The sequence below is a fragment of the Nerophis ophidion genome, linkage group LG04, assembly GCF_033978795.1.
Source record: "Nerophis ophidion isolate RoL-2023_Sa linkage group LG04, RoL_Noph_v1.0, whole genome shotgun sequence".
Classification (NCBI taxonomy): Eukaryota; Metazoa; Chordata; class Actinopteri; order Syngnathiformes; family Syngnathidae; genus Nerophis; species Nerophis ophidion.
This window is the reverse complement of record NC_084614.1, coordinates 18,921,920-18,947,557: the sequence shown is the minus strand read 5'-3', so window position 1 is coordinate 18,947,557 and position 25,638 is coordinate 18,921,920. Positions and strand designations below refer to the sequence as shown.

At 39.0% G+C, this 25,638-nt stretch overlaps 1 protein-coding gene across 5 annotated transcripts in view; it reads right to left on the bottom strand.

The window, feature by feature from the left end:
- Positions 1 to 25,638, bottom strand: part of ctdp1 (CTD (carboxy-terminal domain, RNA polymerase II, polypeptide A) phosphatase, subunit 1) — a 161,678-nt gene that overhangs the window by 64,233 nt on the left and 71,807 nt on the right. For all 5 annotated transcript variants that reach the window (XR_009806414.1, XM_061897356.1, XM_061897353.1 and 2 more), the window contains exon 12: positions 1,629 to 1,825. Coding sequence is in view for 4 of the 5 variants with exons in the window: in XM_061897356.1 (XP_061753340.1) it covers positions 1,629 to 1,825 (197 nt within the window). In the remaining variant the exon portion in view is untranslated. The remainder of the gene's footprint in view (positions 1 to 1,628; positions 1,826 to 25,638) is intronic.

Genomic DNA, 25,638 nt, shown 5'->3' with positions numbered 1-25,638 from the left:
TTTTCACATTACAAACACCGGGTCTCAGCTCTGTTATTTTCCGTTTTTTTCGACTATTTTTTGGAACCTTGGAGACATCATGCCTCGTCGGTGTGTTGTCGGAGGGTGTAACAACACTAACGGGGAGGGATTCAAGTTGCACCACTGGCAAGAAATCTGCCGCCAGACCCCCATTGAATTTGCCAGAGTGTCTGCACATTTTACCGGCGATGCTAAGACAGACATGGCACACAGATGTATGGATAACCAGCAGATGCAATTGCAACGATAAAGTCAACTAAATCACAAAGGTGAGTTTTGTTGATGTTGTTGACTTATGCGCTAATCAGACATATTTGGTCACGGCATGACTGCCAGCTAATCGATGCTAACATGCTACGCTAATCGACGCTAACATGCTATTTACGCTAGCTGTATGTACATTTAGATTTAGGTACCCACATTTAATGCGAAACAAACACTTACCAATCGACGGATTTAAGTTGCTCCAGTGTCACAAGATGCGAAAGTCCTGATCGTTTGGTCTGCACATTTTACCGGCGATGCTAATAAGGCAGCCATGCTATGGGCCACTTCATTAGGTACACCCACGCTATGGCCGAATAGCGTCAATAGCTATTCGCTCAATAGCTTCAATTTCTTCTTCAATTTCGTTTTCGCTATCTGCCTCCATACTTTCACCATCTGTATCAATACATGTGTAATCTGTTGAATTGCTTAAGCCACTGAAATCCGAGTCTGAATCCGAGCTAATGTCGCTATATCTTGCTGTGGTAACCGACATGTTGTTTGTATTGGCAGCACTGTATGACGTCACAGGAAAATGGACTGGGGATTTACGGATAGCGAAAGTCAGGCACTTTAAAGCTTTTTTTAAGGATATTCCGGGAGGTGTAAAATTTTGAAAAAAACTTCGAAAAATAAAACAAGCCACTGGGAACTGATTTTTATTGTTTTTAACCCTTTTGAAATTGTGATAATGTTCCCCTTTAAGCGAAAACTGTGTGGTACTACTTTTTTTCGGTGTTTGCTTTTCGTCCATCTTGCGCTTGTATTCATCGTGTATCTCCTTATGATTCTTGAAGAGGTGGGAGATCTAATTGCTCGTATTAAAGGAAGACATCTCGGTTCCTCCTCGCATAACCAACTTTTTGCAGTCATTGCTAATTTCCAGTTTTTTATCCGTCAGAGACACTTTAAAATAATTCCAAACCATAGACATGGTGTCGTTAGTCAGTCACCGAGCTCGCTGGCTTGTTAGCCACGGCTACGGCACCGGCAACAACACACTCTTGTTGTTGTTATGCAGCGCTCGCGGCGGTTTGATGAGGTCATCAAGCGTTGCCAGTAAATCTCTCATGCTGCTGTCGTCAACTCCTGTGTTGTGTGTGGGAGACGGGAGAGGGTAGAAGCTGCTGACTGGGATATGTACCGCTCCATACAGCGGCATTTTAAAAAGTCATTAATTTTACTTTTTGAAACCGATACCGATAATTTCCGATATTACATTTTAAAGCAGGCCGATATTATCGAACATCTCTACTTGACTGTATTTGAAACAGTGAGACCGCTTATATTGAACTATTTTCACCGTAAAAATAATAATATGAATGGGTTGTCGGTCTCACCTTGACACAGTAGTCCCACTTGTTGTCGCTTGGACCTGTTCACCCAGTGTCAGCTCCTGAGGACCTCCTCCTCTTCTTCTTCCTGTTAGGGGTCCAGCTCCTTGCTGCTGTTCTTCCTCTACTTCCTCATTACCAGCTTTCTCTTTCCCTCGTCCCTCACTCTCGTTGTCGCTCTCCTCGCCAAGGATGTCATCCACCTATTCAAAAAAAAAAAGACAAGATGAATGGCAGTGGACTGACAGTATAGACAGGGGACTAATTAATGAGACTTGCTGCATTGTGGACCAACTGAACTGAATTCTCAAATTTGTCCAAACAAATAAACCTTTTTATGTAGGCTATGTATACTTTTTAATGTAGCAGTTTAGCAAAATAATTAAGTAATAAAATTGTTTGGACACCCCTGGAGTAGTGTTCGTTCATTTAGCCTGTAGTAATATAATTATTATGGTCAAGAAAGCTATTTCAATTCGCTACATGAGGTCAGTAAATCTGCTGCTACAATTTCCAAATGCCTTCCACAGAAATTCAAACAAATGTCATTCTCTGCCTTTTATGAGACTTTAATGTGCTCATATGAAACACGGCATTTGAAGGCACATTAACCGCTCCTTTTGAAAAATGTAAAATACACTCAAGTGCTGCAGCATCATTATTTTAGTTACAAAAGCAAGACGGCTAAAAAGCAAGAACAACAATGGCGGTCAATTGTCTTGACATCTTTTCCCCAGTAAAGCTAAAAATGATTACAGCTTGGTTCTAACCTCACAACAGTGAATGCACGATGCATTCATGTGATGCCGATTGCCACAATTTAAAAATCTGTCATGACGCATGTGACCTTTTACCAAAGTGGACGTGTGAACAATCCTGAGATATATGACAACATCCAATTCCTGGCTGTATCCAAAGGCCACGCCAAGTGCAAAAGAGGCTTTCAGAGCTCAGCAGAACACAGCTCCACCACCCTCTTCCTTCCCTAAAGCTAGTACACAAGCTGCAAATACACTGCAGTCAAAGTGTGTACCCAAGGAAGTGGATATATTTTCTTCAAGTTGGTGAAAGGTGAAATGCAGTGATTTTCTTTTATGTCTTTTGCGGAAAATAGAAAGCGGTCGCAGTTAATCTTACAGAAAGGTTCAATCAAGTTGTCAAATTATTTGAACCATGTATCAGTTTGCTTTACTTCATCCAATGGTAGGGGTGTAACAGTACGTGTATTTGTATTGAACAGTTTCGGTACGGGGGTGTACCGAACAAGTTTCAAACCTAAAGTCTTAACAAGCTGCTTTGCTTATTCTGCCTCAGCACCCAGAATTGTCCCACCCACACAACCATCTGATTGGTTACATATATAAAAGGTAACAGCCAATCAGCAGTGCGTATTCAGAGCGCATGGAGTAAATGCTTCAGCGTCGAGCAGATAGGTGATTAGCAGGTGAGCATAAGGCAGCGTACTCTCCTCAAATGATAATAAACACCTCCCAGTCAACTACTACTAACATCACTATGAGCCCGTTGACCTTCTAGAAACTTAAACAGCTCGCTCGCAGTTCTGGCTTGAGGTGAAGGCTAATTAGCTTTTAGCGTAACGTTAGCTCATTTTGCGGTGTGTGTGTGTTTTACGGACAGAAAAGCTTTGAATGGCAGGGTCCCTGCTACCACATGTTGATAAAAATATAACATTTACATAATAAAAATCAACTACAGGCTTCCCAAATGCTGTGATAAATTATGCATGATGAGTTGACTTGAAACTGTTTAATGTTGCACTTTTTATATGAAGAAAAAATTCTGTCATAAAAATTCTAAAAATAACAATTCCAAAATCCTTTATAAATATATTTATTGAATAATACTTCAACAAAATATGAATGTAAGTTCATAAACTGTGAAAAGAAATTCAACAATGCTATATTCAGTGTTGACAGCTAGATTTTTTTGTGGACATGTTCCATAAATATTGATGTTAAAGATTTCTTTTTTTGTGAAGAAATGTTTAGAATTACCGGTAAATTCATTAATCCAGGTGGATCTCTATTACAATCCCCAAAGAGGGCACTTAAAGTTGATGATTACTTCTATGTGTAGAAATCTTCATTTATAATTGAATCACTTGTTTATTTTTCAACAGGTTTTTAATTAGTTTTATATATTTTTTTCTAAATAGTTCCAGAAAGACCACTACAAATGAGCAATATTTTGCACTGTCATACAATTTAATGAATCAGAAACTGATGACATAGTGCTGTATTTTACTTCTTTACCTGTTTTTTTCAACCAAAAATGCTTTGCTCTGATTAGGGGGTACTTGAATTAGAACAAATGTTCACAGGGGGTACATCACTGAAAAAAGGTTGAGAAGCACTGTTCTATTACACCATGGAACTCAATAACAAAACATCCAAAAAATGCCCAAAATACCCCATTTACATTTTGTGACTTGAATATTAACCACGTATTAATCATATTGTTATTATAAGCAGTAACGCAGACCAACTATTTATAGCGTGTGTGCCTAAGTTGACATCAGGGGGTTTGCTGTTTCCTCACTACCCTGCTTGTGGAAGTTTATTGTAGATCATCCTCTCTACCGAGGATGTCGTTGTGGTTTGTGCAGCCCTTTGAGACACTTGTGATTTAGGGCTGTATAAATAAACATTGATTGATTGATTGATTGATAGCAGAAGGATGAGGATGTAATCTGACAAGTTGTTACAATTGACAGCCAATTTATACCCAGAAAGGGCAAGAATGACACACACAAAAAAACGATTGGTTCCACGCCCCTTTTCTTTGCGAGTAGTATGAGTTAGGGGTTGGCGATATATCGATATACGCGATATATCGCGGGTTTGTCTCTGTGCGATACAGAAAATGACTATATCGTAACATTTGAGTATACGTTCTCGGACTACGTTAAGGTAACGTGTGGAGTTCCCCAGGGTTCGGTCCTTGGCCCTGCACTCTTCAGCATCTACATGCTGCCGCTAGGTGACATCATACGCAAATACGGTGTTAGCTTTCACTGTTATGCTGATGACACCCAACTCTACATGCCCCTAAAGCCGACCAACACGCCGGATTGTAGTCAGCTGGAGGAGTGTCTTAATAAAATTAAACAATGGATGTCCGCTAACTTTTTGCAACTCAACGCCCAAAAAACGGAAATGCTGATTATCGGTCCTGCTAGACACCAAACTCTATTTAATAATACAACTCTAACATTTGACAACCAAACAATTAAACAAGGCGACACGGTAAAGAATCTGGGTATTATCTTCGACCCAACTCTCTCCTTTGAGGCACACATTAAAAGCGTTACTAAAACGGCCTTCTTTCATCTCCGTAACATCGCTAAAATTCGCTCCATTCTGTCCACTAAAGACGCTGAGATCATTATCCATGCGTTTGTTAAGTCTCGTCTCGATTACTGTAACGTATTATTTTCGGGTCTCCCCATGTCTAGCATTAAAAGATTACAGTTGGTACAAAATGCGGCTGCTAGACTTTTGACAAGAACAAGAAAGTTTGATCACATTACGCCTGTACTGGCTCACCTGCACTGGCTTCCTGTGCACTTAAGATGTGACTTTAAGGTTTTACTACTTACGTATAAAATACTACACGGTCTAGCTCCATCTTATCTTGCCGATTGTATTGTACCATATGTCCCGGCAAGAAATCTGCGTTCAAAGGACTCCGGCTTATTAGTGATTCCCAAAGCCCAAAAAAAGTCTGCGGGCTATAGAGCATTTTCCGTTCGGGCTCCAGTACTCTGGAATACCCTCCCGGTAACAGTTCGCGATGCCACCTCAGTAGAAGCATTTAAGTCTCACCTTAAAACTCATTTGTATACTCTAGCCTTTAAATAGACTCCCTTTTTAGACCAGTTGATCTGCCGTTTCTTTTCTTTTTCTTCTATGTCCCACTCTCCCGTGTGGAGGGGGTCCGGTCCGATCCGGTGGCCATGTACTGCTCGCCTGTGTATCGGCTGGGGACATCTCTGCGCTGCTGGTCCGCCTACGCTTGGGATGGTTTCCTGCTGGCTCCGCTGTGAACGGGACTCTCGCTGCTGTGTCTTGGATCCTCTTTGGACTGGACTCTCGCGACTGTGTTGTATCCATTGTGGATTGAACTTTCACAGTATCATGTTAGACCCGCTCGACATCCATTGCTTTCCTCCTCTCTAAGGTTCTCATAGTCATCATTGTCACCGACGTCCCACTGGGTCATTATTGTCACCAATGTCCCACTGGGTGTGAGTTTTCCTTGCCCTTATGTGGGCCTACCGAGGATGTCGTGGTGGTTTGTGCAGCCCTTTGAGACACTAGTGATTTAGGGCTATATAAGTAAACATTGATTGATTGATTGAGTTGTTTTAGCTGCGGGCATTACACTACAGGCTCTTCCCACTCCCTCTTGTGTCTCCTTCTCACAGACAGTAAGCCTACCTTTTTACATACGTCACATACGTATACGCCCTCGCCCACCAGAGAGGTAGCAGCGTGGCTAACGTTAGTTGTGATACTAGCAGAGTGTTGCTAGTGGTAATACGAGAGAAAGAAGGTGATCTGGTAACAAATGAAGGAAGAAATAATTCCCAAGGAAAACATCGTCTGGCGGTGGTTCGGCTTCAAGCGGGAATATGTCAAGTAGACAACCTTAATTTGTCAAGTGTGGGGCACAAGCGTTGCTACCAAAAGTAGCATCACTGATAATATGTAGCATGACTTGAAAAGTCACCTGCTAATAACTGTTTAATAAATACAGTTTTGGTCAATTGACTTAGTTGTGACTTCCTTCAATGCATTGAATGTTTAAAATGAGCATATATTAATGCAGTATGAAGAAAAATGTTTTAATGTAGACACATAGAATTATCATACTGCTGTGATTATATGTATCAAGTGTTTTAATTCAAGGACAAGACAAAATATCTTAATATATATCGTATATCGCGATATGGCCTAAAAATACCAACATATTAAAAAAAGGCAATATTGCTTAGCCCTAGTATGAGTCATTCTTCATCTTTCAGTGATTGAAACTTTTATTAGTAGATTGCACAGTTCAGTACATACAGTGGGGCAAAAAAGTATTTAGTCAGCCACCGATTGTGCAAGTTATCCCACTTAAAATGATGACAGAGGTCTGTAATTTTCATCATAGATACACTTCAACTGTGAGAGACAAAATGTGAAAAATAAATCCAGGAATTCACATTGTAGGAATTTTAAATACTTTTTTGTAAATTATGGTGGAAAATAAGTATTTGGTCAACCATTCAAAGCTCTCACTGATGGAAGGAGATTTTGGCTCAAAATCTCACGATACATGGCCCCATTCATTCTTTCTTTAACAGGGATCAATCGTCCTGTCCCCTTAGCAGAAAAACAGCTCCAAAGCATGATGTTTCCACTCCCATGCTTCACAGTAGGTATGGTGTTCTTGGGATGCAACTCAGTATTCTTCTTCTTCCAAACACGACGAGTTGAGTTCATACCAAAATGGACATAGCAGAGGATTGGGAGAATATCATATGGTCAGATGAAACCAAAATAGAACTTTTTGGTATAAACTCAACTCGTCGTGTTTGGAGGAAGAAGAATACTGAGTTGCATCCCAAGAACACCATATCTACTATGAAGCATGGGGGTGGAAACATCATGCTTTGGGGCTGTTTTTCTGCTAAGGGGACAGGACGATTGATCCGTGTTAAGGAAAGAATGAATGGGGCCATGTATCGTGAGATTTTGAGCCAAAACCTCCTTCCATTAGTGAGAGCTTTGAATGGTTGACCAGATACTTCTTTTCCACTATAATTTACAAATAAATTCTTTAAAATTCCTACGATGTGAAATCCTGGATTTTTCTTTCACATTCGGTCTCTCACAGTTGAAGTGTACCTATGATGAAAATTACAGACCTCTGTCATCATTTTAAGTGGGAGAACTTGCACAATCGGTGGCTGACTAATACTTTTTGCCCCACTGTATTCCGTACAATTGACCACTAAATGGTAACACCCGAATAAGTTTTTCAACTTGTTTAAGTCGGGGTCCACTAAAGGGGAATATTGCATTATTCTATCAGTTGGCATTCCTAATGACAGCAGACACTATACAGTAAGTGATGTTTTATTATGTTAAATTCTCGTGGAGCCTACTGTATACCAACAAGACCTGATAAACCAGTACCGGTGCCAGTTTAGTACCGTTTACATGCCATCCAATACTGGTGCCAAATTGTTAGCCGATTTTGTGACATAATTATTTTAGTATCAAGTAATCTTGCTATTAATTTGTTTAATTAATCGACTAATCAGATAAATCACACGTTATAGGCTCAATGTGTACTTTAAGGAAAATATGTTTTAAGGGTTTTTCTGTTTGTTATAATAACAGGATCTCTGCAGATTTAATAGGTCAAATTTAAGACTTTTTTAAGACCATATTGAACATAATTTCAGACCGTTTCGCATCAAGTATAAAGACAAAGGAAAACCAGAGGGCCAGAATTGAATTGTAAGCATATGATTTCATTCACTGCTTTTTCACATTCAAAAAACAAAACGGTTAAATGAACTAAACATACCACAACCTTCTCTTTGGTAAACAACTTGAAAAAAAACTAGCAAACATTAAAACAGCCATTTTCCAGATTTGCCATTAAAAAAATTTCTTGCAAAAGGTGCAGTGTGCTTTATATAAAGTGTTTTTGTGTAACAACAACCACAATGTAAGCAATGGTAGAGGAAAACAACAATATATGTTCTGTGAAATGGACTATTAGGATCTTTGCCAAATCTAAATGTTTAGCTTTTACACTATTTTTGAGACTGCCAGAATTGAGCAAACAGATACAAACATCTACAGTACTACTACTTTACCTGCACAAAGGTGAGAAAAACAGTGCGGCGAGAGCGATTGTCTAAAAAGAAAGAAGGCGATTATGGCTTGCAAGCAGAATTTTGATGTAAATGTGGATAACATTCAAATTTGTTCAGCTCATTGGTATTTATGAATACATGTTTAACTGTTTTTGACAACATATTGCTCATGTACAAGGACTCGTTTTCATTTCATCGCAAATCTTCCTTGCTTTCCTCACTCACCCATAAACTGAGTGTAAACACTAAAAATGCAACCTTGAAAGCTTTCAATGTCGGTTGCTGTATACACTTGGATGACAGATCAGGAATGAAAAGGTGATTTGAAATTATTGAAATAAATAATATAAATAATATATGAGAAGTATATCTTTTTTAAATAGTTTTACTGCTGTGAGTACAGTAGTATTCGCGTACTAATTAGCATGTGCTTACTGTATGGAGTAGTTTGATTTTACTAGTAAACATCTCATATTGATCTCCTTCAGTAATTGGCGCCACTTTACACCCACAGTTGCTCAAGTTGATCCTTGTATAGTTGTGCATGTGTTGTTGGCATTCCAACATCTTGGTGGTACCCCAGCACCTCCAAAACCCTCAAATCTATACTCCAAACATCCCAGAATAAGCTAATACGGTTACTTTTAGACCTCCACCCCAGATCACACCTCAATCCAACCCACTTCTCAAAAGTGGGCTGGCTCAGGGTGGAGGACAGAGTAAAACAACTTGCACTGAGCCTAGTCTATAAAATCCGCTACACCTCCTTGATACCGAAGTACATGTCAAACTACTTCCTTAACGTAAATGACCGCCATAACCACAACACCAGGGGGAGCTCCACAAACCACGTTAAACCCAGATTTCGATCTAACAAAGGTCTTAACTCATTCTCTTTCTATGCCACATCAATGTGGAATGCAGTCCCAACAGGTATAAAAGTAAGTGCATCTCTATATTCCTTCAAAACCGCTCTAAAACAACACCTCCAGGCAACTTCAACACTTTACTCTACCATGAATTGATTAACGTGGACCCTGACTTAAACAAGTTGAAAAACTTATTCGGGTGTTACCATTTAGTGGTCAATTGTACGGAATATGTACTGTACTGTGCAATCTACTAATAAAAGTATCAATCAATCAATCACTCAATACTAATACCCTCCTCCATTCACATCCCATCTCCCTGGATTATAAACAACTCAAATGTACTTCTAATGTATATACTTGTTCTTATGCTATCTGAACTCACTATGTTCTCTGCTGGCTGTACATATCCTACTGTAAGACCTACACTGTTTCAATGTCCACATTTCTCTGTTGATGCAATTGTTGATGACTGAAGTTCTGATATCAACCAAAGGTCCTCATCCCACCCCCCGGATTGTAAATAATGTAAATAATTCAATGTACATACTATGATGATTAACTTGTGTGATGACTGCATTATGCTGATAGTATATATTTGTACCAGGAATTGATTAATGTGGACCCCGACTTAAACAAGTTGAAAAACTTATTCGGGTGTTACCATTTAGTGGTCAATTGTACGAATATGTACTGTACTGTGCAATCTACTAATAAAAGTATCAATCAATAAATCAAAAGACTTATCCCAGATTTTTGACTTTTCACCACCATGTTTACAAAAGTTTCCCTCCTTGATGGCTCCACATCCGGGTTCAAAACACTTTACACGCTTCCATCCACCGGCTTCGAGCATACAGGTGCTGGTCATATTATTAGAATATCACGAAAAAGTTGATTTATTTCATTAATTCCATTTAGAAAGTCAAACTTGTAGAATGTATACATTCATTCCAAACAGACTGATACATTTCAAGTGTTTTTTGCCAAAAAGGAGATGATTATAGCTGACAACCAATGAAAACCCTAAATTCAACATCTCAGAAAATTAGAATGTGGTGAAAAGGTCAGATATTGAAGACACCTGGTGCCACACTCTAATTAGCTAACTAACTCAAACACCTGGAAAAGCCTTTAAATGGTCTCTCGTTTTGATTCTGCATGACACACAATCATGGGGAAGACTGCTGACTTGACAACTGTCCGAAAGATGACCATTTATACTTTAAAGGAGGACGACAAGACACAAAAGGTCATTGCCAAAGAGGTTGGATGTTCCCAGAGCTCTGTGTCCAAGCACATTAATAGAGAGGCAAAGGGAAGACAAAGATGTGGTAGAAAAAAAGTGTACAAGCAAGAGGGATAACCGCGCCCTGGAGAGGATTGTAAAACAAAACCGATTAAAAAATGTGGGGGAGATCCACAAAGAGTGGACTGCAGCTGGAATCAGTGCTTCAAGAACCACCACGCACCGACGTATGCAAGATATGGGCTTCAGCTGTCGCATTCCTTGTGTAAAGCCACTCTTGAATAAGAGACAATGTCAAAAGCCTCTCGCCTGGGCTCAAGACAAAAAGGACTGGACTGCTGCTGAGTGGTCCAAAGTTATGTTTTCAGATGAAAGTAAATTTTGTATCTCCTTTGGAAATCAAGGTCCCAGAGTCTGGAGGAAGACAGGAGAGGCACAGAATCCACGTTGCCTGAAGTCCAGTGTCAAATTTCCACAATCGGTAATGGTCTGGGGTGCCATGTCATCTGCTGGTGTTGGTCCACTGTGTTTCCTGAGGTCTAGGGTCAATGCAGCAGTCTACCAGGAAGTTTTAGAACACTTTATGCTGACCAATTTTATGGAGGTGAAGATTTCATTTTCCAACATGACTTGGCACCTGCACACAGTGCCATATCTACCAGTACCTGGTTTAAGGACCATGGTATCCCTGTTCTTGATTGGCCTGCAAACTCACCTGACCTATAGAAAACCTATGGGGTATTGTGAAGCGGAAGATGCGAGATGCCAGACCCAACAATGCTGAAGAGCTGAAGGCCACAATTAAAGCAACCTGGGCTCTCATAACACCTGAGGAGTGCAACAGACTGGTGGACTCCATGCCACGCCGTATTGCTGCAGCAATTCAGGCAAAAGGAGCTGCAACTAAGTATTGATTGCCGTACATGCTGAAACTTTCCATGTTCATACTTTTCAGTTGGCCCACATTTCTAAAAAATGTTTTTTGGTACTAGTCGTAACTAATATTCTAATTTTCTGAGATACTGAATTTGGGATTTTCAGTAGTTGTCAGTACTAATCATCAAAATTTAAAGAAATAAACATTTCAAATATATCACTATGTGTGTAATGAATTGATATAATATGTAAGTTTCACGTTGTGAATATAATTACTGAAATAAATCCACTTTTTCATGATATTCTAATAATATGAACCGCACCTGTACATTCAATTGATCATTGAACTTGCACTGAACCATCTTCTGCGAGTAATTCGGCTTTGCTGTGAGTTTTCGTTTAGTTTCCACCGCTGCTATGCTAAGCTGTAACAATGCATTGCTGCGAGCGCCCAGCACACTAGCTGATGGTGCCAGAAAATTCCAACCATGGCAACACAGTTTGCCTACTTTGGTCCTGTTTTTAGTCACGGTAGAGAGTCCTCAAAAATCACAACATTTAAAAGCAAGAGTAAAGTTTATCCATCCATCAATCCATCTTCTCACGCCTAAGCAGGGAAGCCCAGACTTCCTTCTCCCCAGTCACTTCGTCCAGCTCTTCCCGGGGATCCCGAGGCGTTCCCAGGCCAGCCAGATGACTTCCCAACGTGTCCCGGGTCTTCCTCGTGGCCTCTTACCGGTTGGACGTGCCCTAAACACCTCCCTAGGAAGACTAGATGCCCGAACCTCCGAACCTGGCTCCTCTCCATGTGGAGGAGCAGTGTAGAGATGCGCAGATAGGCAATTATATCATCCGCAACCGCATCACCAAAGTCGTCATCCACCCGCCGTCCACCCGAACCAACATTTTATCAGAACCGCAACCGCCTGCCACCCGCCCCTTGAAATACATCAGAGGTCGGCTACCTTTACCACTCAAAGAGCTATTTAAACCCGTTTCACAGAGTAAAGAAGACATTGGAGCCGCTAACGTTCTCGTGAATATCCAATGGTGTTCTTCCTGATGACAAGAATAAGGGCGTGCCGTGAAGCCATTGCCTTTGGCACCTTCAACAACAACATGTAGTATGCAGCTTCCGCAATCACACGTACAATATTGAAAGGCATACTGGGTGATACAGAGTACACTGATGGTTGTTATATAAACACCTTTAACACTTTAATATGTGCCACACTGTGAAGCCACATCAAACAGGAATGACAAACACATTTCGGGAGAGCATCCTCACAGTAACACAACACAACACAACAAATACCCAGAATCCTTTGCATCCGTGATTTTTCCTGAATACATTTTACACCCCCGCGCCCCAACCCCGCCCACCTTATCGACGCACAAGCGGGGGGGGGTTGCTGCTGCTAGCGAGGTGTATAAAATAGTCAGGAAGTGTCATGGATGCAAAGGATTTGGGGTATTTGTTGTGTTGTGTTTATGTCGTGTTACTGTGAGGATGTTCTCCCGAAATGTGTTTGTCATTCTTGTTTGGTGTGGCTTCACAGCGTGGCGCATATTACTAAGAGTGTTAAAATTGTTTATATCACAACCATTAGTGTACTCTGTGTCACCCAGTATGCCTTTCAATCTTGTACGTGTACATGTTGCTGGACTGACAAGCAGATCGTACATGCTGTAGAAGGCGACAAAGCCAATGGCCTCATAGTACGCCCTAATACTTATTAACTGGGTGACTGCCGGCAGTCATTCTAGAGAATGATTGCGGCTCCTATTGTCTTCTTCGCTTTGTGACACAAGTCCTAAATGGCTCTTCGAGTGGTAAAGGATACCGATTCCTGAACCATGTATAACAAATATTTCCGAATGATTCAACCGCTACCAGCCCGAATCTAATTAAAATATATTTTTTCGTCATGTCACCCGCCCGACCCGCGGTTTATCCGCGGACTCCGCGGATGAGACCGCAAACCGCGCTTCTCTAGAGCAGTGGCTTTACTTTGAGCTCCTCCCGGATGGCAGAGATTGTCACCCTACCTCTACGGGAGAGCCCCACCACCCGGCGGAGGAAGCTCAGTTCGTCCGCTTGTACCCGTGATCTTGTCCTTTTGGTCATAACCCAAAGTTCATGACCTTAGGTGAGGATGGGAACGTAGATCCACCGGTAAATTGAGAGCTTTGCCTTCCAGCTCAGCTCATTCGTCACCACAACGGATTGATACAACGTCCGCATCGATCCGCCTGTCAATCTCACGATCCATGTTCCCCTCACTCGTGAACAAAACTATGTATGTTTTAAATAAATGTCAAATTTATAGATATTTAGACCTTTCATAATTGTATTTAAGACCTTTGATGAGATTTTAAGGATCATTTTAGACACTTTAAGGCTTTAAATTCGAATTATTGGACTTAAGACTTTAAGACATTTTAAGACACCGCTGATACCCTGAATTAGGGCTGGGTGATATATCGAATACACCCGATATATCGCGGGTTTGACTCTGTGCAGTGTAGACAAGGACTATATCGTGATATTCGAGTATGCGTTCTCTCGCAGTAGTTTTAGCTGCGGGCATAACACTACAGGCTTTTCTCACTCTTTCTTGTCTCTCCTTCTCACGGAGACATAAAACAAGCACACCTTACATACGTCACATAATGTCGCACATGCAACGTCATACGCTCTCGCGGAGCAGAGAGGTAACGGCATGAGTAACGTTAGCTGTGAAGCTAGAGGAGCAGTGCGTATGGTAATACGAGAGAGAGAAGGTGTGAATCTGGTAACAAATTAAGGAAGAATAATTAATTCCCAAGAAAAAACGCACAAGTTCCATCATCTGGCGGTGGTTTGGCTTCAATGTTGAACAGACAACCGTAACATGTAAAGTATGCGGCAAAAGCGTTGCTACAAAAAGTAGCAGCACTGCTAATTTGTAGCATCATGTGAAAATTCACCCGCGAGAGAATGAGGAGTGCTTGAAACACTGCATGTAAACAGCTCCATTCGATGCCACACCAACAAAATACCCAAGAAACCATTTCCAGATCAACAACGTACGAAAAAAATTGTCAAAAACAGAAGGAGCTAACATCCGCAGGAACCTACCACAAAGTGAAGGACATACACTATTTGATTTCCTACTATGCAGCTAATTTTTATTTGACAATTATTGAAATATCTTGTGTGACATCATGCACAAAAGTCCACTTTATTTGTCTTAAACTATTGTAGTGGCATTAAGTGTTGATTCAAGGCTAAGGCAAAATATTGTGACATTGCTTACAAATATCAAGATATGAATAAAAGGCCATATCGCTCAGTTCTACCCTGAATGAAAGCATATATCACCAACATTAAAATTGCACCTTCAACATGAGTGCATTTATACAAAAAAACTCAACAAAAAACCCTCTCTGCCACACAGGCACCCACACCCCACCACTCTCATCTGCGGTTGGTTGCAGTGGCCGTGCAGAAACTATGTCAGTGTATGCAAAGTTCTAGACCAGGGGTGTCGAACTCAAATACAGAGTGGGCCAAAATTTTAAGCTGAATAAAGCAGCGGGCCAAGGTTGAACAAATTAACCTTTTAAAAGGGACCCGGACAACTTTTGCATCGAATATTGAAGAAGCAAGGCTTACATAACTTTATGGTGACATGCAAAATCCAGTTTCAAATAATAATAATAATAATAATAAAATATCAATAATTATTGCTCAGTTTGCTACACTGATTTGCTTTAACACTGAATATGGAACAAGCAACGCTTATATAACTTAATAGTGCAAAATCAACTTTAAAAAAAAAACACATTAAAGGCATATTAAATACAATTTTAACAAAAAAATAAATGCCTCTTTTTTATTTGCAGCCTTCTGAGGTAAAAATCAACATTAACTTTTTCCACAGGCTAATAAATTTGAAAATAAATGGGGTGGGGGGGTGGGGTTGTTGGTAGCGGGGATTTTATATTCTAGCGTCCCGGAAGAGTTATTGCTGCAAGGGGTTCTGGGTATTTGTTCTGTTGTGTTTATGTTGTGTTACGGTGCGGATGTTCTCCCGAAATGTGTTTGTCATTCTTTTTTGATGTGGGTTCACAGTGTGGCGCATATTCGGAACAGTGTTAAAGTTGTTCATACGGCCACCCTCAGTGTGACCTGTACGGCTGTTGACCAAGTATGCCTTGCATTCACATACCTGTGTGTAAAAGCCGCATATATTATGTGATTGGGCCGGCACGCTGTTTGTATGGAGGAAAAGCGGAAGTGACAACAGGTTGTAGAGGACGCTAAAGGCAGTGCTTTTAAAGGCACGCCCCCAATATTGTTGTCCGGGTGGAAATCGGGAGAATGTTTTTCGGGGACGGACAGTGAAATTCAGGAGGGTTGGCAAGTATGAGTATTAGTGGTGAATGCTGTACAATACCGGCGGGCCAGCTCTAATGTTAATTTGATATTGCCCCAAGGGCCAAATAAAATTACACAGGGGGCCAAATTTGGCCCGCGGGCCAGAGTTTGACACCCATGTTCTAGACCCTTCACCTATTTAACGATTAATCGAAGCTACAGAATATAAATCAAGGCGAGTTACTTATTGAAATAGCAGATTAATTGTTGCAGCTCTTGTAACGACTCGCGTGTGTTGTACTGTTGATGTTGAAATGAGTCACCAAAAGTTGGTTTTTCCATCTATTACCGTATTTTTCAGACTACAAGTTGCAGTTTTTTTTCATAGTTTGGCCGTGGGTGCGACTTATACTCAGGAGCGACTTATGTGTGAAATTATTAACACATTATTAAGCTCATTCACGTAAGAGACTAGACGTATAGGATTTCATCGGATTTATCGATTAGGAGTGACAGATTGTTTGGTAAACGTGTAGCATGTTCTATATGTTATAGTTATTTGAATGACTCTTACCATAATATGCTACGTTAAAGGCCTACTGAAATGAGATTTTCTTATTCAAACGGGGATAGCAGGTCCATTCTATGTGTCATACTTGATCATTTCGCGATATTACCATATTTTTGCTGAAAGGATTTAGTAGAGAACATCCACGATAAAGTTCGCAACTTTTGGTCGCTAACAGAAAAGCCCTGTCTTTACCGGAAGTCGCAGACGATGACGTCACCCGTTGAGGGCTCCTCACATCCTCACATTGTTTTTAATGGGAGCCTCCAACAAAAAGAGCTATTCGGACCGAGAAAACGACAATTTCCCCATTAATTTGAGCGAGGATGAAAGATTTGTGTTTGAGGATATTGATAGCGACGGACTAGAAAAAAAACAAAAAAATTGTTAAAAAAAAAAACAACGCAATTGCATTGGGACAGATTCAGATGTTTTTAGACACATTTACTAGGCTAATTCTGGGAAATAACTTATCCTTCTATTGTGTTGCTAGTGTTTTAGTGAGTTTAACAGTACCTAAAAGTCGGAGGTGTGTGTCCACAGGTGTCTTGACGCCAGTGTCTCAGGGAAGACAGCTTTAGGGACGGCGCAAGCTCAGCTGATCTCTGGTAAGAGGCGACTTTTTACCACAATTTTCTCACCGAAACCTACTGGTTGACATTCGGTCGGGATCCATGTTAGCTTGACCGCTCTGATCCACAGTAAAGTTTCACCTCTGGGAATTTTAAACAAGGAATCACCGTGTGTTTGTGTGGCTAAAGGCTAAAGCTTCCCAACTCCATCTTTCTACTTTGACTTCTCCAATATCAATTGAACAAATTTCAAAAGATTCAACAACACAGATGTCCAAAATACTGTGTAATTATGCGGTTAAAGCAGACGACTTTTAGCTGTGTGTGTGTGTGCAGCGCTCATATTTCCTAACAGTCCGTGACGTCACGCGTACACGTCATCATTACGCGACGTTTTCAAGATGAAACTCCTGGGAAATTTAAAATTGCAATTTAGTAAACTAAAAAGGCCGTATTGGCATGTGTTGCAATTTTAATATTTCATCATTGATGCATAAACTATCAGACTGGGTGGAGGGTAGTAGTGGGTTTTAGTAGGCCTTTAACATACCAGGCACCTTCTCAGTTGGTTATTTATGTGTCATATAACGTACATTTATTCAGCCTGTTGTTCACTATTCTTTATTTATTTCTAATTGCCTATTCGTGTTGGGTTTTATCGAATACATTTCCCCAAAAAATGCGACTCATAAATGTTTTTTTTCCTTCATTATTGTGCATTTTCGGCAGGTGCGACTTATACTCCGGAGCGACTTATACTCCGAAAAATGCGGTAATACCTTTATGGTACCAAGTTTCAGAGTTTATCCTTAGTACCGGGTAGACCCAATTGACGTATACTTCATAGGTTTCACTGGGAATATATCCTCCTGAGAGCCTCTGCAGTGGGTTTTTGTGTTTTGCATAACAGAGCTATTTTATTTGCAACATGCGCAACTTTGATAAAAGACCTAGACCAAAAAGCAAAAAATAATCTCCACCTAAGAGAACGGAGGATATTGCACTGTTATGTTCATAAACCATCTAACCTTAAGAAAGGTGTAAATCCGCACTGGCAGCTTCTGACCGTCCAATTTTGTTTGCGGCAGGCAACCTCAATGTTTACACAGCAAACACCCACTGAAGAAGGATTACGTGGGCTTTATCCCGTCTGAAATACCAACTTAATTTGTGAGGAGGTGCTAACAGGTCAGGCACTTGACGTTTCAATCGGAAGATGGCGAGGTAGTCGTTTAATGCTGCCGCAACAAAGGAGGATTAAGTATTTGCGTTCATACCGGAAAGCTCATTTGAAGCCTGGGGGGATTTTGGATAGAATCAAAAAACACACAATAGGAGAGAGGCAGCCAGAAAAACATTCACCTGAGTTGTTTATTAGCTCAGGGTGAACTCAAGGCCATGCAGATAGCTCTGAGGTGTTAACTCAACTGCCTGTTACTTAAAGGACAAGCTAAGAATAGAACTATTTAGAGCAGGGGTTTCCAACGCGGTGCCCGCGGGCACCAGGTAGCCCGTAAGGACCAGATGAGTAGCCCGTTGGCCTGTTCTAAAAATAGCAACACTTACCAGTGAGCTGCCTCTATTTTTTTTTTTTATTATTTACTAGCAAGCTGGTCTCGCTTTGCTCGACATTTTTAATTCTAAGAGAGACGAAACTCAGAAAGAATTTGAAAATCCAAGAAAATATTTTAAAGACTTGGTCTTCACTGGTTTAAATAAATTCATTTATTTTTTTTACTTTGCTTCTTATAACTTTCAGAAAGACAATTTTAGAGAAAAAATACAACCTTAAAAATGATTCTAAGATTTTTAAACACATATACCTTTTTACCTTTTAAATTCCTTCCTCTTCTTTCCTGACAATTTAAATCAATGTTTAAGTATTTTTTTTGTAAAGAATAATAAATACATTTTAATTTAATTCTTCATTTTAGCTTCTGTTTTTTTGACAAATGATATTTGTGAAATATTTTTTCAAACTTATTATGATTAAAATAAAATAAAAATATTCTGGCAAATCAAGAAAATCTGAAGAATCAAATTTAAATCTTTTTTCAGAGTCTTTTGAATTCCTTTTAAAAATTGTGTTCTGGAAAATCTTTGTTAGAAATATAACTTGGTCCAATTTGTTATATATCCTAACGAAGTGCAAATTGGATTTTAACCTATTTAAAACATGTTATCAAAATTCGAAAATGAATCTAAATCAGGAAAAAGTACTAATGATGTTCCATAAATTATTTTTAGATTTTTTCAAAGATTAGAATTAGCTAGTTTTTCTCTTCATTTTTTTCAGTTGAGTTTTGAATTTTAAAGAGTCAAAATTGAAGATAAACTATGTTTCAAAATTTAGTTTTCTTTTTTTTCGTGTTTTCTCCTCTTTTAGACCGTTCAATTTAGTGTTTTATTCATTATTTATTTTCTACAAAAAAATTTCCGTGAAAGGAAAAAAAATGTACGACGGAATGACAGACAGAAATACCCATTTTATATATATATATATATATATATATATATATATATATATATATATATTGATTTATTTATTAAAGGTAAATTGAGCAAATTGGCTATTTCTAGCAATTTTTTAAAGTGTGTATCAAACTGGTAGCCCTTCACATTAAATAAGTACCCAAGAAGTAGCTCTTGGTTTCTAAAAGGTTGATGACCCCTGATTTAGAGTATACTTATGATTTTTGACTGTCAACACTATTTCTCTATCCCAGGGGTGTCCAAGCTGCGGCCTGCAAGTGTCTTCAGTTTGGCCCACGAGACGTCATAAGTTTATTAAGAAATCTGGCCCGCGGGGTGTATTCAAATTAATTTTAAATACCTGACTGATTGCTTCAATTTTGCCGCCATCATGTGGCTAAAGTGAGTGAATCAGGTCAATGACTATTAATAGTGCTTGGTACTGAACACGGTACAGCATTTAGTTATACGACCGAAACCAAACAACTTCCATACCCTGCAAAAAGTCAGTGTTTAAAAACAAGAAAACAAAAACAAAAATTAGGGGTATTTTATTTGAACTAAGCAAAATCATCTGCCAATGGAACAAGCAAATGTGGCTTGTCAAAACTTTCCAAATCAAGTAAAATTAGCTAACCTCAATGAACCCAAAAACAACTTAAAATAAGTATATTCTCACTAATAACAACTGCACTACTATATGAGCACGTATTTTTGTATTGTTTCATAGAAAATAAAACAGCAAAGTCCATTTGGATGTCATCTGTTTTAATCCATCCATCCATCCATTTTCTACCGCTTATTCCCTTTCGGGGTCGCTGGCGACTATCTCAGCTACAATCGGGCGGAAGGCAGGGTACACCCTGGACAAGTCGCCACGAGACACAATTGTGTCAAAGTCATGATTTTTTCCATGCTTGAAATAAGAAATTATTATGATAAAAAAGTAGTTTTATAATTGTGAGTGTCGATGACACAGCTTTGCAACAGTTGATATTCTAGTTTCAAGCATGTTTTACTCAATATAGGTCATAACATTTCGGCAACAAGCTGTAATATCCTACTGAGATAATTTAGGACCAAAACCCTTTAAAAAACATGTAAAACACTAACATACAATCTGCTTAGTGAGAAGAATTATCTTATCAGACAGAAAATAAGCAAATATTACCCTTATTTCAGATATTTAATCTTACTTAGATTTCAGTTTTTGCAGTGACAAATGTCACAAAAATATGCAGCTAACACAAAAACATAACAAAACAGGCCTTTGTGCATATTATTAAAAAAATGTCAAAGAATTGTAAACAATTGAACATTACACCAATTTATATCCATTACAATGCATGATGGGAAAAATGCAAATCACTTATCCATGGTTGGCGCATTTTAGTTGCTTCATATTTCTGATCGATTACAAAAATGTAAAGTCGCCATTGAAGTAAACAAGGTAAAATGGTCAAACTTTCACATATTCTTAATAAATATTGTTTAATTATAAGATATGTAAATATATATATATGTATAGGCTATACCTATCTATCAGGGTTTCCCGCAGCGCTTTGTTGCTAAGGCGGCCGCTTTACAACAAAGAGCCACTGCCTAAACTAAAGTCTTAACAAGCTGCTCCGCTTAGTCCGGCCTCTGGCTCTGTCAGTACGTCTCTGCAGAACCCAGCATTGTCCCACCCACAGAACCATCTGATTGGTTACATGCACAGCGGTAACAGCCAATCAGCAGTGCGTATTCAGAGAGGTAACAGCCAATCAACAGTGCGTATTCAGAGCGCATGGAGTCTGTGCTTCAGCGTCGTGATGAGCAGATGGGTGTTTAGCAGGTAAGCATTAGGCAGCGGACTCTCCCCAAATTATAATAAACACCTACCAGTCAACTACTAGCCACATCACTATGAGCCCGTTGACGTTCTAGAAACATAATCGGCAGCTCAGCTCACTCACAGTCCTTGAAGTGAAGGCTAATTAGCTTTTAGCGGAACGTTAGCTCATTTTGTGGAGTGTGTGTTTGTGTGCGTGCGTGTGTGTGCGTGCGTGTGTGTGTGTGCGTGCGTGTGTGTGCGTGCGTGTGTGTGCTACGGACAGCAAAGCTCTGTCTGTCTGTTATTTCACTTTACCTTTTTCTGTGTTGATTGCGCTGTGTTGAAGCAGTAAAAAAGGACATAATGTTAAATAAAGAGTTTCTGTCTCTGATAGTTGATGTAATAATGTAACCGCATCATAAAGCTGACATGAACTCCTTGGTGTTCAGGGATGAATAGTCGCTCCTATTGCTATTGTACTAGTTTTTTCATTTATTGTTACATTAATCATTAGTAATTTAAAAGCCTAGTTTTGAATGGCAGGGTCCCTGCTATCAAATGTTGATAAAAATATAACATTTACATAATAAAAATCAACTACAGGCTTCCCAAATGCTGTAATATATATATATATATATATATATATATATATATATATATATATATATATATATATATATATATATATAATAAAAAAGCCCATTAAGGCACACTTGGGAAAACCGCATGAAGTCAATTAAATAAACTAGAAAGGAGATCAAGGCCGTCTTTCGGTGACCAACTCCACATTTTCTTTCGATTTCCTTGGACCATTCAACATATGTTACTGTTTAAAATGTGAAAGATGATTAAAAGACCAGATACAGATGGCTCGTCTTGAACATAAGAAGAGACTGTTCTGGAATCCTTATGCCACAACACGTCCTTTAAGCAAGCGAAAAAGCAAGACATCTTGCCACAGTCGGGTGAATGAAAATATTTCTGCATTGCCTGCCAAGAACTGTGTTCGAATGGAAATGAGAGCAGGGTGAATCGTCACAGTGTTCTAGGTTTAAAGACACTCAATTCAGTCTTGAGAGATGTTTGTGTTGACATGAAGGCTGAAAGGTAAAACTGAAATCTTTTTGCAAAACCTCTGAAAATGGAGATCGGCAATGTCAGCAAGTTGTCTCCTGTTGGCATACGCATCATATTATGTTATTTAAATGTAAACAAGGACTTCAAATATAAGGGTGAAAAGTAAGAAGCTAAACTACAAACCCCGTTTCCATATGAGTTGGGAAATTGTGTTGGATGTAAAGGGGTAGCAGCATTGGCAACGTTAGCTGTGGTGCGAGCGGTAATACGAGAGAAAGAAGGTGCAAATCTGGTTACAAATAAAGGAAGAATTAATTCCCAAGAAAAACAGCAGGGGGTCCATCGTCTGGTGGGGGGTTGGCTTCAAGTGGGAATATGTCGAACAGACAAGCGTAATTTGTCACGTGTGGGGCAAAAGCGTTGCTACAAAAAGTAGCATTACTGCTAATATGTAGCGTCGTTTGAGAAGTCACCTGCTAGAGAATGAAGAGTGCTTACTCCGCAAGTCAAAATCTCCATTCGGTGCCACACGCCCACACCATCAAAATGCAGAGGCAAACGTTTCCAGATCAACACCGTATGAAAAAAATTGTGAACAACAAAATGAGTTAATGTCCGCAGTAACCTACCACATAGTGAAGGACGAACACTATTTGAGTTCCTATTATGCAGCTCATGTGTGACATCATGCACAGAAGTGCACTTTATTTGTTTTAAACTATTGTTGTGGCGTTCTGCACTTTAGTGCACTTTAATTTAGTGTTTTGATATGTCATCTTAGTGACATCATGCGCAAAACTGCACTAATAGCTTGTTTTAAAATGTCTCAGACAATCTTGCACTTTCTGTTTTGAAATGACATGAATGTTTGTGCCACTGCTTAATAACTGTTTAATAAATACAGTTTTGGTCAATTGACTTAGTTGTGATTTCCCTCTCTGCATGAAAGTTTAAAATGAGCATATATGAATGCAGTATGAACAAGAATGTTTTAATGTAGACACATAGAATCATCATACTGCTGTGATTATATGCATCAAGTGTTAATTCAAGGCTAAGGCAAAATATCGAGATATACATCGTGTATCGCGATATGGCCTAAAAATATCGAGATATTAAAAAAAGGCCATATCGACCAGCCCTAGCGCACAGTAAGGGATTCACATTGACATTATGGTTGTCTAATCACTTCATGACTACCGGGGTTAGGGCGACAGAAGGGAGACAAAAAAATTATCTGTTGCGGGTTTGAGATGGCCGCATTTTCCGATAAACTTTCTGAAGACTGAAGGAGAAGCGTGTCGATCCCTCCGGCGTCTAAAAGGATTAAACCTCTAGATCAATATCTGCAAGAGCTGGGCTCGTTGTGAGTGATGACTGGGGCACCATCTCCGACCATAACAGGGCTTAACGAGGTATGTCTCCAAGGGTCGCACAAAGGCAGATGTGTCATGTCTAAATCTTTACCTGCATTCACTGCTCAATTCTTCATTCACATTTCAAAATTTGACCCCGGATTCATTTGAAATTGTACACAACTTAAAGGGGAACCTCACTTTTTTGGAAATGTAGCCTATCATTGACATCTTTTATGTAAGAGAAGAACACATGCTTATCTTTTTTTTTTTTTTACATTCTAAATAGTAAATTAATGCAATCAAAACTCTGCTTGCAAGGTAGCATGTGGGAGTAGTTCTTTTCTGCCTATAAAGGCCCTTAAAAAAGCCAAACACATCCATTAAGGTTTAATATGCACACTGGTAAGTATATATGTAAAGTAGTAACAGGCACTTTTATAATAACAATGCATTTTACTCATTTTAAACATACGGCGCCGCATTAATTTCAAAAACGCATCACGACGTTTGCTTTTTCCCCCCAACATCATTGATTATAACTCACTGCAGACTTCCTGAGAACCAACAAACATAATAAAACATTGCTGACTGTACAAAGTCAGCTGTCATTAGGATGCCAATTGACAGAATGGTGTTATATTTTCTTTTAGGTGAAGAATGACTCATAATCCTCATGAAGGAAATGGGGGTGTAACGTCTTTTCGTGTGTCATTTACGCCATTTCCAGGTCTGAATTGGCTGTGTACCAACTTTTATGGCTATGTCCTCATCTTTTTATTGTAATTGTTTGTGATGCAAACATTTTTGGTCTATTTTAGTTTTTATGTCATTACCAATTTACAGTTTTGTTGTTGACGTGTAGTTATTCAAAACAATCTCCCACCTTGTCAGATTCCCTCCAAACTTGTCCCCATTGTTTGTGATGCAAACATGTTTTGTCTATTATAGTTTTTATGTCATTCCCATTCTACTTTTGTTATTAAGGTGTAATTAACGTGTTATTATTCATAGCAAGCTCCCACCCTATCGGATTCCCTCCAAACGTGTCCCAATTGTTTGTGATGCAAACAGTTTTTTTGTCTATTGTAGTTTTTATGTTGTTAACATTTTACAGTTATTCATGTTTTGTCGGATTAATACAGCTTTTCCTATCAATCTTTTTTGTTTTTGTGTAATCAACATGTTACTACTCTTAACAACTCTCATGGTTTTTGTTATTGGTATGTGATTAACGTGTTATTAAAAACAAGCTCCCACCTTCACTGCAAAAAGTCAGTGTTCAAAAACAAGTTTAAAAAAATACAAAAACTAGGGGTATTTTGTTTGAACTAAGCAAGATTATCTGCCAATAGAACAAGAACATTTGGCGTGTCAAGACTTTCCAAAACAAGTAAAATTAGCTAACCAAAATGAACCCAAAAATATCTTAAAACAAGTTTATTCTCACTAATAACAAGTGCACTTTTCTTGGTGGAAAAAAAGAGATCTTTTTGCTCAATATGTTGAAAATGATTCTTAAATTAAGTAAATGCTAGTGAAATTATCTTGACATTATGATTATTTTTTTTTATGCTTGAAGTAAGAAATTATTACTTTAAAAAAGTAGTTTTATACTTGTTAGTGTTAATGATACAGCTTTGCAACAGTTGATATTCAAGTTTCAAGCATTTTTGTACTAAATATAGGTCATCAAATCTCAGCAACAAGCTGTAAAATCTTACTAAGATCATTTAAGACGGAAACCCTTAAAACAAGTAAAACACTCTTACATAAAAACTGATTAGTGAGAAGAATTATCTTATCAGACATAAAATAAGCAAATATCACCCTTATTTGAAATATTTAATCTTACTTAGATTTCAGTTTTTGCAGTGTTGTCGAATCCCCCCCCAAACTTG